We start from the raw sequence: 17,004 nt of genomic DNA, 5'->3' as shown, positions 1-17,004 counted from the left end.
ACTAACTGGTTTCTAAGCTGAATGTAGTCAAGCCTCTATCCACCTTTCTGCCATGTCCCTCGAGTCTCAACTTAAAGTGAACTGTGACTCTCAACCAGAACCTCGCTATTTGGCAACGGCAATCCCAGGTCTGGAGCTTCTCCTGCAACCTCCCGATACCATTCCACCTCGGAGACCTCCTTATACCACTGACTTAATGCCGGGAACCTCTCCATCATGTCCCTCCGAAACGCCGCCCACGCACCAAATATCAGGCTGACCACAAAAAAGTCCGCAACCGTTAAACTTTCGCCAACGAGGTACTTGCTATTTTTCAGATGACCATCCAGGTAGCTGCATCGATGCAACATCGCACGCAGCGAGTCGTCCCCATGCTGCCGCACAACCTGTCGCTGCCCAACAAGCGGGAGAAAGACGCCCCCAATAGCAGGGAAAAGGTCAGAGTTGGCAAACGACATCCATTTGAGGATCTCCAGGGTGTCGCTGTCGCAACTTCCGAGAAGTGTGGTGGGGGTTTCGCCTTGTGACGCAACTGGTGCTGGTCAGCACGTCGCTTGCTGCTGGATAAGTAAGTGGATCGGATGGGTACAGTATAGAGTTAGAGGAATACACTCTGACAGGACGTAGCCGTCGGAACCAACGAAGGTGGGCACCTGTCCGAGGGGGTTGTACTCGCAGAGCTTCGTGAACGATTCCTTGTGCCGTTTCTCCACATACACAATATCAAGGTCCAAACCGTTCAGCTTCGCGAGTGCTAAAATGGTTGTGGATCGCGGAGTCGGCTGCTAATTAGCCGGTTGGTCTATAAAGCTGTAGTTAAAACGTACCTACATTATGGGTATAGAGGGTGCCGAAAGCCATTTTCACAGCGGCCCACCTTGGATGAGCTACGAATTTGAGAGCATATGCTCTACAACGGGAAGGTTCCATACAAATTCTCTTATATCCTCAAGCGAGTCCATCTCTCGGACTCCGAGGCAAGAACAGGCCTGTCTTGCATAACAGACTGAATCACAATGTTTGCTCTGGCGTTTCCACCGCTTATAGAACTACTAGTACCTAGGTAGGGGTTGGACGCCTGGAAAGCAACATGGTATCATCATAAGCCTAGCTTATACAAATCACATATAACATAAACGAATTAAACATCCGACAAGACCTCCATTCCATATCCAGCTGAAAACACGAGCTCCCACCCTAACCAGGTATGATTTTGACCTCCAACTCACGCTGCAACCCACCCTTACAGATACTCATATATATATATACCCCCTACACAACAAGCCAATTCCCTACCACAGCACCCACCAAGGGAAACAAACTCCTCGTGAAATGCATCCACCCCCACTTAACAAGCAACACCCTCACCCCCTCAAAGTCCACCTCCCCCTCTCCCTCCGTACCCTTGACATTTCCACCCGCACCCACACCCCCACCCCCAGCAATACCGCTCTGCATCCTCTGCAATTCAAACAATCTCTCATTCGTCCCACTCATACAAACCCACGTGAACGGAACCATCGTGATAGTTACTATCCCTGCAGCCGCTGCTCTCCGCCACGGCTTTCCGGCGGAGCTCTGCGTCAACGCGATAAAGGTATACAGGAAAGTTGTTGCAACAGAGAGCGTGGGGAGGGCTAGGTGGCCGTAGTGGTATGTTCGGGCCCATTGGTTCAGCAGGAGAGATGGGTGCGTGGTTGTGTCGAGGAAGACGGGGAGGGTTATCGTGCTTAGGGTTATCATTGCTCCTGATATAGGAATAGCTTGTTAGTATCATTGGCTCTCTTGACGCATATCCACTATACTGAGAGAGGAACGGGGTAGGGGACTGAAAGGGACTGGTTAGTACCGGAAAGGAACGATCCCGAGACGATAGCCACATTTCGCAGCGTGGATAGAGGGAAAGGTGGAGAGACGGGCTGCATGTTGATGTACGAGGAGTCAGGGTGTATGTATTCAAGTCACAACTGCTGCTTAAGTCTAGAGAGAAGAAATTTAAAATTGGTCCGCCATCAAAGCCAGCTTACCTATTATACTTGATGCGTTTGTAGTGCGGCTCACATAATGTAGGTAGGGTTACACGTGCACGCCTTGAGGACTGGCAGGTAAGCTGATGCTGAGCCCGCTAACCGACAAAGCCATAATCAGGGTCAAAATCAACATTGATGCCATAATCATGGTGCCTACAAGTAAGCCGGGAGACGGGAGACCGGCGAGGGGAGCACAAAGAACAAACATATCGAATCAAGAGGTGCATTGATCATACGGTGGTCCGATCATGCGTTTCATTTCACCCACTAGAGGTCGCAGCCTCAAGCAAGCACTCTGGGTGAGTGCGACCCGACAAGCCAACTCGTATACCTACCGCTGCTATCTACCCAGTTACTGGGGAAAATCCTGCCATCCATGTGCCCGGACCCCACGGTCAATGAACTGCGAGATCCAACCAATTGTCATCCTAGAAGTCAGCCTAGTCAGCTTTACTCCGTCGATCGAATGGCCGGTACCCTTGCAACCCCGACCCGATAAAACACCGATCAGGGAGATTAGTGTGGCGTGAAGTAGGGAGTAAGGGGAATGAACCAAGAAGCACCACAGAGTGAATCATGAATTTAACGAAAGTAACATACTTGCTTCTTTTGGTATCGGCAAAGTTCTCGTGGTCCCCCACCAGGTGCTCCCGGTACCAGGGATCATCCTTGATCTTCTTATAGTCCTCGAAGCTGCGGAAGACAACCTGGCTGAAGCAGTCGTAGTCGGCTATATTGGCCATCTGCGGGTCCATGATCTGGTACATCAGTTCGCGGGTTTTGAGGGGATTGTGAATCTACAACTCCCAGTTTTCCTCTTATTAGCCAGAGGAGAAGGAGGAAACATCGCGTAAACAAAATGGTCTTACCTGAGTCCACCTCAAAATCCCATACTTGATCATCAAATCCACCGTCAACGGCGCTGAAACCTCCGTCATATGTCGCATGTATGCCTCCTCGCTCATTCCTTCCTTTCGATACCCCAGAATCGTCAGACAGAGGAGCTGATCGCCCGGCGCGGTTGGTTGCGGGGGAGGGTCAGGGAGAGACATTTTGCCTTGGTGTTTACTTGGTTCCTGCTCAGCTGAGTTCCTGACTAAGTACTGGAGGTGAAGGGGCGGTGATTCCTTTCTAGGCGCATGGCAAGCGTTGTTCCTGGGACGGACTATATATATATATGGTGGAAATAAGCCGAGCGGGAAGGTGGCCGGAGAGCGACGGGTACTTATCTTCGGAACATTTGGGTTTCAGCTGTTGCCGAACATCAGACGGCTGGAGGACTCGAAGATATAGTTATTTTTAGTCGACGAGTGTTCATCGTCGCGCTGATTGTAGTTGGCCTGATTGTTCCAAGGTTGGGAGGCTCCAGTCGCGTGCTGGTTTTGATATCTCGATTGCACGAACAGCTTCCTAGGTACAAGCCAGCAACAGATAATCCATCAGTTAGGTTAGGCAGTTTATTCATTCTGTACTCTATAACTAAATGTTAAACAAAACCAAAGCAAATACAAAGTTACATAAGCCACTCCCCAACCTTATGCTCAGATTAGTTGTAATATTCCAACAACCAGCTGCGCAGATCGCCAATCGTCGGGTACTCTAAGAACAAACTGCCCGTCACTGTTACGCCAAGTTCTTCTCGAAACTTCTCTGCAATCACCAGACTCATCAAGCTGTCAACACCAAGGTCGGAAAATGAAGCGTCGTCAGTAAGGTCGGACAGCGCCAGTCCTGCCTCCTTCGAGATTAGGACAAGCGATTTGGCAGCCACGCTATCGCTGTCTTCTGTTAAAACTGAAGCTGCGGCTGCGGCTGCCGGTGAACTGGCTGTGGCGGCAGGGACTGGAGCAGGGACCGAAGTTTCAGCCGGGGTAGCAATTGCAGCCGGAGCAGATGCCGTAGTTGCAGGGGTTGGCTGCGGGGCAGACACGTTAGTTTGAGCGACTGGCTTAGGAGCCGGCGTTGCGGAAGCAGCGGCGTGAGAGCCCGCGCCAGCTTCCTCTGGAGCTGTGAAAAATCGGTTAAGAAGAATTCGAGGGTATCGGCGGAATTGGATACCGCCGCACATCCCTATGATCACACCCTCTTGCATGATATAAACGTCTCCAAGGTAGACCGTGGGGTCCTCTTCTGTCTGAATCATCTTTACGTAGGACCGGTATTTGGCGCCCGCAATGAGAGGTTTGGCAAATCGTAATGATTGCCAACCCGGAGTGACGCAGTAATTGGCCTTGGTATCTATGGCGTCAGACACATTCATCACAAAACCAGCGAGATGCGCAACGCTGTCGATGAAATATGGCGGAATGGTCCACGTCCCGCTCTTCTCGGTGGTAAGCTTGACATCGGCAAATGCCTCCAGCTCGTGCAATACAACGGACTGCATGCCACGGTATTTCTGAGCATAGTCAACGAGGTTATTTGCGAACAGAAGGTAAGCCATGTTGTGGTTGAAACGGTTCGCTGTGCCCTCTTCTGCAAGCCGCTCGAGAGCCTCAATTCTGCCCTGAACAAGATGTGTTTGGGGCACCCAGGATTTCAGCCAGTCCGAAGAGCTGCCGTAATAGATGTAGGCACTTGCAAAAGGCTCATCGGCCGTACCGTCGTTGAGAACGTTCTGCCAGCTGAGTTGGGCGACACCTGAGTTGATATCCGTCGTCGAGATAGTGACTCGTATAAACTGGGGTTTCTTGGTATTCTTCTGCGCAACTAACCCTCTCAGAACTACTAGGTTGGCCATGTTCATGTCAGGGAACTTTCCGCCCTTGACCAGATTTTTGTACAGATATCCGCCAAGAGTGAAACCAATATCGCCGTGAATGGACTGGGCAGGTTAGTGATACATCGCAATGAAACCTAGTAAGAAGCAAACATACCGAGGTTACTACACCGCAGCCGTTCATCTGATGACCATGTGCAGCCGCCAAAAAGTCGGGCTGCATCATATCTGATTGCATCACCACCTTGCCGGTAGAGCCATTAAAGCTCTCTTCAATAATCTGCTGGACGGTGGACGTCCTAAGACTAGAAGGCACTGAAGGCGCAGTTTTCCCACTTTGCTGTGCGTTAAAAGCCTTTTCTGCGTCATAGAATGTATTGCCTTTGGTGAGCGCCCAGTCGCCGTTGTACTGGAGCCAGTGTGTTTTGTCATTCCACGCGTAGGTGGGTAGATCCACAAGCCGCAGTCCTTTCTCAAACGGGCGCTGATATTCGTTCCATTCAATCGGCACACCAGCACAGTGCAGAGCAGCAAGACTTTGAGTCAAAGTAACAAAGTTATCCTCCCCTCTCTTGAGCGAAGCTACCGCCACATTGACCGCTGGGAGTGTGGCCTTTACGAATCCCATACAGACAGGATGCGGCCCAATTTCAACCCAGGCTGTGTCTTCATCAACAGTAGAGAAGTTCTGGGCCATCTCAAGAGCGGAGAGGAAGTTAACTGTCTCTCGAGTAGCGCGACGCATGTATTTGGCGTTGATAGTTTTGTCATCGAAGATGACCTTGCCAAGCAACGGAGAGATCACAGGCATGCTTGGTGCACGAAACAGCACTCCATTTTTAGCAGTCTCCTCAAACTCATCCAGAATAGGATCTGTTTGGGATGAATGGAACGCAAACGCAACATCAAGATTGTAGCAGCGACAACCGCTTGACTGCAGAATCTCGGACGCAATCTCGATTTCTGCTTGAGTTCCACTAAGTACCGTTTCATTAGGTCCGTTGACGCAGGCAATCTCAAACGACTTGCCCTCCAGTGCCTTTTCAATATCGGCAAGAGGAGCCCGCACTGCCAGCATTCTGTGACTACCGACATGGCATTTCTCCTCCAGCAATTGTGCCCTACGGCCGACAAGGAAGAGTGCGTCGCTTGCAGAAAGCACTCCAGCCACATGGAAGGCGGCATATTCTCCAAGACTGTGCCCAACAACAGCACTTGGTTTGACCCCAAGGGAGATCCAGTATTTGGCCAGGGCCATTTCAACTGAGACAAGAGCCAATTGTGTGACAACTGGGGAATGAGCATGGTCTTTCGGGTAGCTGCCATCTAAAGCAGGGACAAATGATGGGAATCCTTGACTCTGGGCAAGAGCATCTAGATGCAAGATCTGGGATCGGAACGATGGGGAGTGGTGAAACAACTCTAAGTTCATCGATTTGTAGGAAGAGCCCTGGCCTGTAAAGGCAAAAGTGATCTGGGGTGGCCCCGTGGGGGGGATCGGTTTCTGCGAGTCGATATTCTCCAAGACGGACAGGAGCTTTTTCTTCACCTGGGCGATGTCGCTCCCAGCGACTGATGCTCGTTGATTGTGATGATAGCGTCGAGCGGTGGTAGTATACGAAATGTTAGGTAGAGAAGCTTCCGGGTTAGCCTCAAGATATGCGATGAGGCGCTCGATATTCTTCTTGAAAGACACTTTGCTCTTGGCAGACACGTTGACGACATGGGCCACTCGTGGATCAACATAGTCGGTCTCTCTGAGCGGCGGCTCCTCTAGAAGGACTGTGGTATTTCCGCCAGCCGCACTGAAGTTGTTAACCACAGCATAGCGCTTTTTCCCATTAAGACGAGGCCAAGCAACCTGATCGTAAGGAATGTGCAGATTCCTCTTATCCAGATCTTTCGGGAATAATGGATTGAGGCTGTTTTTGATACCAACATGGGGCGGAATGACATTTTTCTGGTACATTAAGAGCACCTTGAGAAGGGCTGTAACCCCTGCCACAGCCTCCCCATGTCCAACATTGGCCTTAACAGCACCAATATGCAGAGGCTGCTTGGCGCTGCGTCGCTTGGTAATCGGTGCGAATACATCAGTGATAGAGGTAATTTCGACCGAATCTCCGGCTTGTGTTCCAGTACCGTGTAATTCCACGAAGCTGACATCTAGTGGATCAACACCGGCAGCATTCATAACCTGGCGGTACAGATAGGCTTGAGCACCGGCATGGGGATGCGTGATGGAAACAGCTTCTGCTGAGTGATTGGTTGCAGCAGCATTGATAATTCCAAGAATATTGTCATTGTCAGCTTCGGCATCTTCAAGACGCTTCATGACAATTGACCCTATGCCATCCGCACGACAATACCCGTCGGCATCAATATCCCATGTCTTGCAAGCGCCTGGGGTTTTAGACAGGAAATGACCGTTACTGAGGCCGGCGAAACCGTCAGAGTTGGTAAGGACATTCATGCCACCAGCCACGACCGTATCGGTTTCCCCGTTCCAAAGAGAAGTACAAGCAGCCTATCAGCCAAGATGTTAGTTGATGCATGATACGGCAGACGTGCCACATACCTGAATTGTAGCCAAGCTAGATGAACATGCAGTGTCGCAGCTAAAACTCGGACCCGAGAATTTGAAAAAATAGTTGATGCGCCCGGGACCGAACGCGCGGCAACCGCCTGGGATATAATACGTACTGACTTCCTGCCCTGCGTTGACTTCTCGGTAATCGTCACTCGCCTGACCATAGAATGTTCCAATACGGTGGAGGTTTGTGGCCGAGGTACGATTAGCGACATATCCTGCTCGTTCCAACGCCTCATATGCGGTAACAAGGGCCAGGCGCTGCATCGGATCGGTCTGCTGGGCCTCCCGGGGCGACATATTGAAGAAAGGTGCATCGAACAAGCCAGGTTCGTCAATGAAGCAGCCATAAGGTGTACCACTCGTATTCATTCTTTTTCCTTGTGGGTCGTAGTGGGTTTCAACGTCAAATCTGTCAGCAGGAATTTTCCTGGCGACATCAAGCCCTTGCTCGAGTAACTCCCAGAACTTCTCTGTGTCGGTTGCTCCTCCGGGGAGGCGACATGCCATGCCTACAATAGCAAGCTTTGACTGCTTTGGACCTCGTGGAACTTCCCCCGCAGAGCTTTCAAGGATCCATGGAATCAGCTCTTCGGTTGAAGCTTCAAAGCCTCGAAGTTTCGATGTGAGGTTAGACCGTAGATCGTTGATTGGAGCCGAGATACGGATAACCGAAACTTCACAGTGCGTCGCTGAGATCGTGTAGGCTTGGTCAACTACGCCCTGGATGACGTTGTCCCAAACAATGGGCTGTGTAAGGAGTTCCAAAACTATCTGCTCAAACAGATCCTTTGCGGTCGAGGCTGCAAATGGTCGACCTGTTGAGGTCTGATAGATCGGTACGGTTGGCGAATATGTTGCATCAATGGCTTCAATAGAAGCTGTTGAGATAATCTCGCGCACATGGTGTTGAGAGTAGATATGTTTTGCATGGCAAAGGCCACCGTACACAGGTAGACTGACCACTTTGTGGCGGCGGAAAAACTCTGACAGTCGGAGTACGCGCTTGAGTCGTGAAGGGGGACCGCTAATCGTGGTTGAACCTTGGCCCCATGCGCTAATGAAAAGCCTGCTTGGCTCCGGTGTTTTCTAATAGCGTGGTTAGTACATAAGTTGGACTGAAAGAAGAAGCTTAAGTCACCTCTCTCGCGTGAATCTCGTCAAGCTCAGCTTGAACGTCCTCAACTGTTGCACCGGGAACAACGGATGCCCAGGTATCTGGAGTGCCTGACGTATCGCATGGTTCAAGATTCTGAGAGACTTCATCCACCAAGGTTCCGAGACGGAACGCTATACGCACCACCTCGGCACCTGTAGCTGCCAGATCTGAAGGTGAGGAGCACAGCGCTACTGCAGCAGTTGCCAAAAGCCCAATTCCCAAGCCAGTTAGATACGTGGGCACAGTTTGGACATCAAATCGGTCGGGGGCGTTCTCATAGTACCTGACCAGTCAGCAACGATTGATCATAGGCGTGTGTAGAAAGATAGGAGACACGGACCCTATAAGAGTTGCAATTTCAAGAACGCAAAGAATGACACCATCCACAGACCCTCCCAGAGGACTGTTGCGAAGTTCAGGGTAGTCGGCAAGGTTAAGGACTGTCTCAAAGGCTGGGACAAGAGCCTTTACCGCTGCCGGCAAGAGACGTACTTCATCACGGACAGCCAAGGTAGCATCGTCAAGAAACCTCGCAAGGATAGCATGTCGTCTATCTTTGCTGTGGTTATGCAAGCGGCGAAATATGCTCTGGAGGTCATCCTTTGGGAACTCATTGCTGAAATAAAGGAGCTTCATCTTTAGGTCTTCTGCTTGTGAGTCCGATTCAGGTGTGTACACGGACATTTCCGAACACAACAGCTTCTGGAAGCGAAAACGCCACCAAGGTCAGACAAACACACGTGGAAAGTAGAGGTAGTTTGCTGAAGACGACAGAGATGATAATGAGCAGGACGGGTGAGTAGATTAAAGGTCAACGGCAAGGCGACGCATGTCACACCAGGGGGCATATATTGAGACCAAGCAAGACTGGTATCGCCCTGTCAGGCGATAAGAGTCAGGTTCGGTCAATTTGGACTGAGAGGCGTTCGCCGATGACTACTCTGGACTCGTACTCGGAATCCAACAACCCCGGTCGGGGTCAAGCAGATGTGCGGCTGTGGGAGTCATCATTGGCAATCCCGATGGATGTAGTGTAATGTTCCGGAGTAGCTGGTGTTGATATCTTCCAGTATTTGCTCCATTCCACAGTCCTCTTCACTTAGCTGGCCCCGAGTGAGCTTGTTCATGTTGAACCATAATAACAAACAGGCACAATGACTTCACCACAGCAGCACAAAGGCGGATATAAGCAGATCAACAAGACACTCAACATATGCGCTTTTGAAGACTACCTTGCTGCTCAACTGAAACACCTGCCTCATTTAGAAAATGTCGAGCAGCTCAGCCCTCGAGTCATCCGTGTTTTAGGGCAGAATGCTGGCAAGGTAAGAGACCGAACAGGCCATAATAGAAGCAGCGTACCTGATTAACGAGTGTATGGTTCAGTTCACTTTGCAAGGAACCAATACGTACATAGTTGGCACAGGATCGGAGAGGCTGATTATTGATACTGCCCAGGGGATTCCAGAATGGGCAGATCTCATCGACAACACGTTGAAGGATCATGGGATAAAGCTATCGCACGTTTTTCTTTCGCACTGGCATGGGGATCACACGGGAGGTGTTCCAGACCTGCTTCGAATGTATCCCGACCTCTCTGAAGCCATATATAAGAATTCGCCTGGTAGTGACCAACAACCGATCGATGACGGCCAGGTGTTCCGCGTTGAAGGCGCCACAATTCGAGCAGTACATGGCCCAGGACACTCACACGACCACATGTGCTTCGTCCTCGAGGAAGAAAACGCGATGTTCACTGGGGACAACGTTTTAGGCCACGGTACTAGCGCTGTTGAAGAACTGGGCATTTACATGGAGACACTCCGAAAATTGAAGTCCCACAACTGCGCCATTGGCTATCCGGCTCATGGAGATGTGATTAGCAACCTCCCGGCGAAAATCACGGGGGAGCTGGCACAGAAGACAAGACGTGAGAAGCAGGTCCTCATGACGCTAGATCGATTGAACAAAGAGAGCCAGCGCAATGGGCTAGGGAAGAGGGCTAGCGCCACGGTCAAGGAACTTGTGGTGCTCGTTCACGGGAATGGGCTAGATGAGGAAGTGCGGAAGATGGCTCTCGAGCCATTTATTGACGAGGTGCTGCGAAAGCTCGCAGAAGATGGTAAGGTAGCCTTCGAGATGCGAGGGGGGCTGAAACGATGGTTTGGGGTGGGAGTGTTGTGAGGTTGATGGAGTGAGGTTGGTGAGAGTGCCAAGCCTCGCGATCTCTACCTACCTGGTACCATCATTAGCTCACCTTCACCATCGATCTCAGCATCTTTTTTCAATCATCCATCTTAGATTTGAAGCTTAGCATTGGCATACTCTTTGGGCTATTTGCTCTTTGCTGCTGCCTAGATTCCTGGATTGCAATGTTATTACAATCAAATATGACTTGCTGCATACTTACTCTCAGCCATTTGACGCGTAGTGTCTACGTATCTCTGGTGTGAGCATAGGTAAGAATCACCACGAATCTCCCTCACTCTCCTTGCAACTTGCTCTTCACAACGTCCATGCCACCTTGGCCTGTCTCAACGCGCAACAAGCACAACGACCACAATTACATCATTGAATTGTTGAATTGTTGCTACACCGACCGTCGGGCTCCGATCGCGAAGGATGAAACAACCGCTTCAGACTGACGACAAAATAGGGTCAATATTAGTACAATCACCTAAATTAGCTTGACGCTTGTTGCAGCCAAAGCGCCGATAATCGCATTAGAGCCTCAGTCTGATTTGTTCATTTTTCCGATCTGCAGTCATCTTCTTGCCTCTCTCACATTCCTCCGAGTCTTGCCTGTGAGGTCCATCAGCCCTGCGATAAAGACTTCTGGTCCCTTTCCTGGCTGAAATAACTTCATTTTACTACCAGTGTCTGTGTCGGGTACGCTCAGATAATGGGGTCTAAGCTGCCGGCCTCCCGTTGTCGACCATTACAGAAGCAGTCCCTAACCGCCGGAGAGCGAAAGTACGATCGGTCTCCGGGGACGAAGTGAGGGCCAGCTCACCTGGGTCCGGCTTGACCTCAGCCTCGCTCTGCTATACTCTTCTCCCTGACAATGCTTGGGCTCCTGCCGGATACGAGTTGGGGGGCAGCACCTGGATAATGCTCGATTTATATTCTCTCTGGGTTGGGGCGATCGGTGAATTAGGCGGACTGCGAGGCAACAGACTCCTGCCCAGCCGACAATTCCAGCGTATACGTGGCATCGGCCCACTAGTTGCATAATACGGTCGGCTCGTTTTTGATCCTGCAGATGTGGCTGATGGTAGATGGTGGCTCTGACCGAGTGGTCGTTTGGTCACTGGAAAACATGCACTTTCCTATCCGGCTGAATCAAAAGCGTTCATGAGTGTGCCTCCAGGTTGTTGTGCCCCGGCCGTAATCTCATGCTCAAGATCAGCTCAGGCCCCGGAAGCGAATGGTAGAGACCAATGATATCGACATGTAAGCTGACCCTTAGCGGCTGACATGCCCTCGATCGACGCCAATTCTTCTCAGCCCTAGCCATTCTCACAAGGGCGGAATCCTTCGTGCAGGTGTGCTTCGTCTTTTAAGCCTGGAGCCCCTCATTGCCGTACACTGTAAATCGCCGACCACTATCCCCTCATGTTCACTATGGCATCTTTAAGCGCCTCCGGAATTCCTTCCACACAAAGCCCGACTGTCAAGCTACGCGGAAGCTGCCATGCGTGCGCCTTATCCAAGCTCAAGTGTAGTCAAGACAAGCCTACTTGTGCACGGTGCACCAAAAGAGGCACGACTTGCCAGTACCTGGCTAGCAAGCGCGCGGGCCGAAAGCAAGGCAGTCGAACAGGCAGCCTGAAAAGTCCGATGAGGTCGGACTATCAGTCTATGTCTGTTGACGAAGACGATGAACACAAAGAGTTCCTTGCAGCGTCCTCGCAGCTCATGCAATACGCTCTTCAACAGGATCGCAACCTCGAGGCCTACCGAGGGCATCACCATCAACGCACACCTAGCTATCCAGAGAGTGTGCCGAGTCTCCTCTCATCGGCTGGTCCTACAACCTCTGCCACCACTCCTTTGACCTTCGGTCACCCGGACTTTGACACCTTCCTTGCTTCTCCAGTGTCGCTATCGCTCCTCGATGCGCCTGACGTTGACTACTTCTCCGGGACCGACGTCAATTTTAGAGATCTGAACAGCTTTCCCGATCCTTCCTCGTTCTTTCCGCCCGTGGACCCTATACCAGCACTCGAAGAAAACATCCTCAAGGCAGCTTTCGAACCAGCTTCCACAAACACCTTAAGTGAGTCGGCTTCCTCGCCTCCTACAACAGAAATATCTAGTATTGGCAGCATACCACAATGCTTCTGTTTCGCTCGGTCATTGTCCCTCCTCCGTGAACTGTTCCCCAACCCTTCACAGGCATGTCCCACTGCGACACCAGACGAACAAGAACACCCAACGCCACCTACAATCCAGCAAGTCATTACACAAAACGAACAAACAATAAAAGAAATCACCCAGATCCTCCAATGCTCCTGCTCGCAGGACGGCTACACCTTGACAATCCTCACCCTCACCGTGTTCAAAGTCCTCGCCTGGTACAACGCCATAGTCCAAGACTCCCCACTGCCCGAAGAAAGACACACCCAGCCCGAACAAGTCGACAAAGCACCCGCCATAATCCGAGGCTACCACCTGGAGGGTGAAGAGCAAGGCCGCATGGCCGCACAACTTGTCCTCGGCGAACTCCACCGTGTGCAACACCTCGTCAATACGCTCTTCCAGCGGCTGAAGGATCAAGGCTCGCGTGAGGAACTGCTGACCGGAACCCTCGGAACCGCAAGTAGGCATGGACATGCCGTCGCTCAGGATTCCATCTTACCCATGCAGCTGCTGGACAAGCTAGCAGGGGATCTCGGCGCAAGGCTTCGAGGGCTGTCGAGTGAGATTGTCGATCGGTTGCGCCGTGGCTGATAGCTGAAGATGTTTGCGTGTGCGGATGAGACTATGCTACATATACCCATTTTGATTGCTTCCCTTGGCGTAATACGTGTTTGTCTGGCCGGTAGTCTTGATACCAATTATATATATACGTGTTGGATAATCCAAGTGCCCTGTCGTCTCTGTCGGATCCTGGCCGTCTGAATTTAGATAGGTAGACCGGACAACGTCAAAATGGTAACTCATTGAGGGGTAATTTCAATATCGACTGCGCTGTTCTGCGAACCTCTTCACTTGGCACAGATAACTACCTAGTCTCTAGCTACGTAGTACGTAGAATCGTTTCGTCAGCGTTCCAGCCAAGCACTGCAGAGTCGAATCCTTCCGTACATACACTACTTGACTTATCGGTACTTGTAGCCTAGTCTCACGCCTTGCATCTTGCCAAGCGGACGATCACCCACCAAAGAATCCTTCACAATCTCAATCTTATCCCAATTCCGCGCGTTAGCCACGTTGAATTTAATACTCCCCTGGAGATTCGGTGCGAGGATCTCTCTTGTTTTGGCTAAATACCGCGCACTTGCTACTGTGCCTAGCAAGCTGAAAGGCTCATTCGATCTCACCTTATCTCATAAATCGCCTACTGGTGGTGGCAAATTTACAGGGAATACGATCCCGAGCAAGGGACGGGATGGGAGGTGCTCAGATTTACTCTGCGTTGATACCCAGTGGCAGAGCAGTGAGCTTGCATTACGTCAAACAACCTTGGGCAAAGACAATACGAGCACTCCTGCACTGGCCCTGGTGTAACAACAGAACCCTGAATTGTGAGCTGTGAGCCATGTGGCTAAGATAGATAAGGTTCAAGCAATACATAGTCTTCTCCAGAAGAAAGAGATTGTTTGAGAGTGTCATAGATAAGCGCATTGTTACTTGACTTTGCATTACCTCCGCTCACCCAGCCACAAAGGTCTTACCTGCCCTCTGTTTGACTTACATTACACCTCAACCTAAATCTAAGACATCTGCACTGTCAGACGGCATCGGGGCTCAAAATGTCCGTTTGACGCTGCTTTCAGGCATCTGCAAGCACGTTTCCTGTTGCCTTACGCAAATCTTCCGAAGCGTTTAGCGTAGATTATATCAATGTCTTAGTGCGCAGCCGAGATCAAGGCCGAGGCGGGGTTTGGCCCAGGATTGATGGGAATTTACCAAGGAACGGTGACATAAGAGCGACAGTAACGGTGTGATTCTCGAGCCAGGCTTTTGAGGGCGAAGATGAGGCTTATGCCTAGACGTAGTACGGCACGGAGACAGAGGTGGTGCAAATTTCCGAACACGAAATGCTCGATGCGGCGGGCATAAGATCTTGCGCTTGGGATTGGGGGGGTTCAACATCGGAGGTTTGCATAGGCGAGTGGGAAGAATCGATGTTTAGTGTCTAAGTGGACATCAGCTTCAGCTTTCTTTGCCGACCTCAGTAGGTCACCAAACGGAAAGGTGGAGTCTGACAGTGGATCTCCTTATAAATTGTGTTTTGCTGTGGTTGTCCAGAGTATGGTGGGAGCCTACCTGCATCCATCCTTCCACATCGACCCAGGATTAGTTGGCTTTGCCCTAATGATCAGGAAGTTGTATCTTGTGCAGAACTATCTCCCCCGTTACCTATACGATGAATTTTGTCGCTGGCCGAGCACTCGGCGTCACACGCTGTCCACTGCGACACCATCGCCGTATACTTCTTGAGCATCTGCCCTTTCTTCCGATACTCGGGACCTGATCATTATTATCCCGTACGATCTTGAGCATCTGTACTCAGCGGGCAGCAAGCACACTGTATGTATATTTGATCAGCACAATGTCTACAGTAACCCGGCTTTCTCTAATCGATTCTCACCTTAACCCACACGAAACCCTGAGCAAAAACACAATGGCACCTCACATCCCATATCGTCTTGACGGAAAAGTTGCACTTGTCACGGGCTCCGGTCGCGGTATTGGATCCGCGATGGCCGTTGAGCTCGGCAGGTGTGGTGCAAAGGTAGTCGTTAATTATGCAAATTCGCGTGAATCCGCCGAGAATCTCGTTGAGGAAATCAGAGCGCTCGGAACAGAGGCTATCGCGTTGCAGGCTAATATGAGAAATGTTCCCGAGATCACAAAGCTGATGGATGACACCATTGCTCATTTCGGTGGTTTGGATATTGTCTGCAGCAATGCGGGCGTTGTCAGTTTCCAGCATTTAGGCGACGTGACGGAGGTAAGTCTCACATAGCATAATCTTCTTTAATCCCTGAGATGGTGCTAACCTGGGACTACGCTTGTAGGAGGAGTTTGACCGAGTCTTTTCCTTGAACACTCGGGGCCAATTCTTCGTAGCCCGCGAAGCCTACCGCCATCTCAATCCCGGCGGGCGCATTATCCTCATGTCCTCTAATACTGCAAAGGATTTCAGCGTTCCGCGACATGCTGTATACTCTGGCTCCAAGGGCGCTATTGACTCTTTTGTCCGTGTCATAGCGAAAGACTGCGGTGAAAAGAAGATCACGGTCAATGCGATAGCGCCAGGGGGTACTATTTCGGACATGTTTCGCGACGTGGCACAACATTATATTCCGAACGGGGATAAGTACTCGGATGAGGAGCTCAAGGACATGGCGGCCCATGCGTCGCCTTTGATAAGGAACGGGTATCCAGTTGATATGGCAAGGGTGGTGTGCTTCTTAGCGAGTGATGAGGGAGAGTGGGTGAACGGAAAGACTATTACTATTGATGGAGGTGCTGCATAGCTTGGCTAGTTCTTTTCGAAGATTCATAGTTTCCATGACCTAGAAGAATGGACTGCCTGTTAGTGTGAGTTGGATGCTGTAGATGTAAAATCATGGATGACTGCTAACCTATCGTCGGGCACCGACCAACGGTAACCTCGGGACCTCCGGAACTACTTGTATGGTCTGCGATGAGAAACCCGAGCACGGCCATTGTCTGCCCTGGACTGTGTCGTGGTGGATATTCTGTGGTGTACCATGTTACACGGGTCAACCCAGTGACCGCGTCTCGTAAGGAGCAATCAATTCGGATTTCGACCAATACTCGTCAGCATTGGTTCCAGAATTGTGGTAGTTTCCTTAAGACAAGCATCACTGTTTGCGAAGGTTCCAATGATCCACAAACCTATGGTAGCTGGTAGAAAGACAGAAGGACAGAAGGACAGAAGCCTCTTGGAGTTGTGCACTTTGCTTTCACATGGTCAGCCACCACATGAGATCATATGCCTTCTGACCGCTGCATTGCGTACTTTGACGTGGGCGATCTCAATTATAGACTCTAGGAAGGCCCCTAAGATATAGTCTCCTTGATATCGGCAAAACATCATCGGACGCGCGTACATAAGAGCGTGCTACGGTTAAGTCCACGTAATTCGGTGTCAGAGAGCATACTCCTTTGGGATCCTGGCAACACAGCAGTCAATATCGGAGGCCGTCACAGAATGACTGAGACGAAGATAGTGTCCCCTAGCAACTCAGGAGGCAAAACAAAGGCGCAGTTTCTGCAACGAGATGTAGTGAAGGGCTGATCAGGA

General features: G+C 50.8%; 7 protein-coding genes across 7 annotated transcripts; 3 read left to right on the top strand and 4 right to left on the bottom strand.

Annotated features, from left to right (window-relative positions):
• Window positions 1–71: 71 nt before the first annotated feature.
• Window positions 72–861, bottom strand: BJY04DRAFT_204413 (glutathione S-transferase family protein; the record flags this gene model as incomplete). Its single annotated transcript, XM_073713484.1, has 3 exons — window positions 72–532; window positions 590–782; window positions 832–861. 3 exons carry the CDS (start codon window positions 859–861, stop codon window positions 72–74), a joined length of 684 nt encoding a protein of 227 aa, XP_073577340.1.
• A 1,347-nt stretch (window positions 862–2,208) lies between these two features.
• tpcK (decarboxylase tpcK) lies at window positions 2,209–3,186 on the bottom strand. The gene is made up of 3 exons (XM_073709440.1): window positions 2,900–3,186; window positions 2,631–2,827; window positions 2,209–2,458 (listed from the first exon to the last, which is right to left on the bottom strand). Exons 1-3 carry the CDS (start codon window positions 3,080–3,082, stop codon window positions 2,383–2,385), a joined length of 456 nt encoding a protein of 151 aa, XP_073577339.1. The 5' UTR covers window positions 3,083–3,186; the 3' UTR covers window positions 2,209–2,382.
• A 295-nt stretch (window positions 3,187–3,481) lies between these two features.
• Window positions 3,482–9,182, bottom strand: tpcC (non-reducing polyketide synthase tpcC; the record flags this gene model as incomplete). The annotated part of the gene is made up of 5 exons (XM_073718215.1): window positions 3,482–4,854; window positions 4,907–7,276; window positions 7,328–8,428; window positions 8,481–8,781; window positions 8,839–9,182. The coding sequence occupies 5 exons, from the start codon at window positions 9,180–9,182 to the stop codon at window positions 3,577–3,579; spliced, it is 5,394 nt and encodes a 1,797-aa protein (XP_073577338.1). The 3' UTR covers window positions 3,482–3,576.
• Window positions 9,183–9,652: 470 nt separating this feature from the next.
• On the top strand, window positions 9,653–10,682 carry tpcB (metallo-beta-lactamase type thioesterase tpcB; the record flags this gene model as incomplete). The annotated part of the gene is made up of 2 exons (XM_073713483.1): window positions 9,653–9,823; window positions 9,885–10,682. 2 exons carry the CDS (start codon window positions 9,653–9,655, stop codon window positions 10,680–10,682), a joined length of 969 nt encoding a protein of 322 aa, XP_073577337.1.
• Window positions 10,683–11,112: 430 nt separating this feature from the next.
• On the bottom strand, window positions 11,113–11,767 carry BJY04DRAFT_176132 (uncharacterized protein). Its single transcript, XM_073709439.1, has one exon. The coding sequence runs from the start codon at window positions 11,728–11,730 to the stop codon at window positions 11,452–11,454; it is 279 nt and encodes a 92-aa protein (XP_073577336.1). The 5' UTR covers window positions 11,731–11,767; the 3' UTR covers window positions 11,113–11,451.
• Window positions 11,768–12,122: 355 nt separating this feature from the next.
• On the top strand, window positions 12,123–13,451 carry tpcE (Zn(II)2Cys6 domain-containing transcription factor tpcE; the record flags this gene model as incomplete). Its single annotated transcript, XM_073714609.1, has 1 exon — window positions 12,123–13,451. The coding sequence occupies one exon, from the start codon at window positions 12,123–12,125 to the stop codon at window positions 13,449–13,451; it is 1,329 nt and encodes a 442-aa protein (XP_073577335.1).
• A 1,900-nt stretch (window positions 13,452–15,351) lies between these two features.
• On the top strand, window positions 15,352–16,210 carry arp2 (hydroxynaphthalene reductase arp2; the record flags this gene model as incomplete). Its single annotated transcript, XM_073713482.1, has 2 exons — window positions 15,352–15,681; window positions 15,749–16,210. The coding sequence occupies 2 exons, from the start codon at window positions 15,352–15,354 to the stop codon at window positions 16,208–16,210; spliced, it is 792 nt and encodes a 263-aa protein (XP_073577334.1).
• Between the last annotated feature and the right edge of the window lie 794 nt (window positions 16,211–17,004).

This window comes from Aspergillus karnatakaensis, assembly GCF_047715665.1.
Source record: "Aspergillus karnatakaensis strain CBS 102800 unplaced genomic scaffold BJY04scaffold_1, whole genome shotgun sequence".
NCBI classification, from domain to species: domain Eukaryota; kingdom Fungi; phylum Ascomycota; class Eurotiomycetes; order Eurotiales; family Aspergillaceae; genus Aspergillus; species Aspergillus karnatakaensis.
Note: the sequence above shows the minus strand (reverse complement) of the source record. Positions and strands in the feature narration are given on the sequence as shown.

Excerpts from the sequence above, each read along its gene's own strand:
- tpcK (XM_073709440.1), bottom strand. The coding sequence starts at position 3,082 with ATGTCTCTCCCTGACCCTCCCCCGCAACCAACCGCGCCGGGCGATCAG. Across the intron at positions 2,828-2,899 it reads GGATTTTGAGGTGGACTCAG|ATTCACAATCCCCTCAAAAC; the intron begins GTAAGACCATTT and ends TGGGAGTTGTAG. Across the intron at positions 2,459-2,630 it reads GCCGATACCAAAAGAAGCAA|GATGACAATTGGTTGGATCT; the intron begins GTATGTTACTTT and ends GCTGACTTCTAG.
- BJY04DRAFT_176132 (XM_073709439.1), bottom strand. The coding sequence starts at position 11,730 with ATGCAACTAGTGGGCCGATGCCACGTATACGCTGGAATTGTCGGCTGG.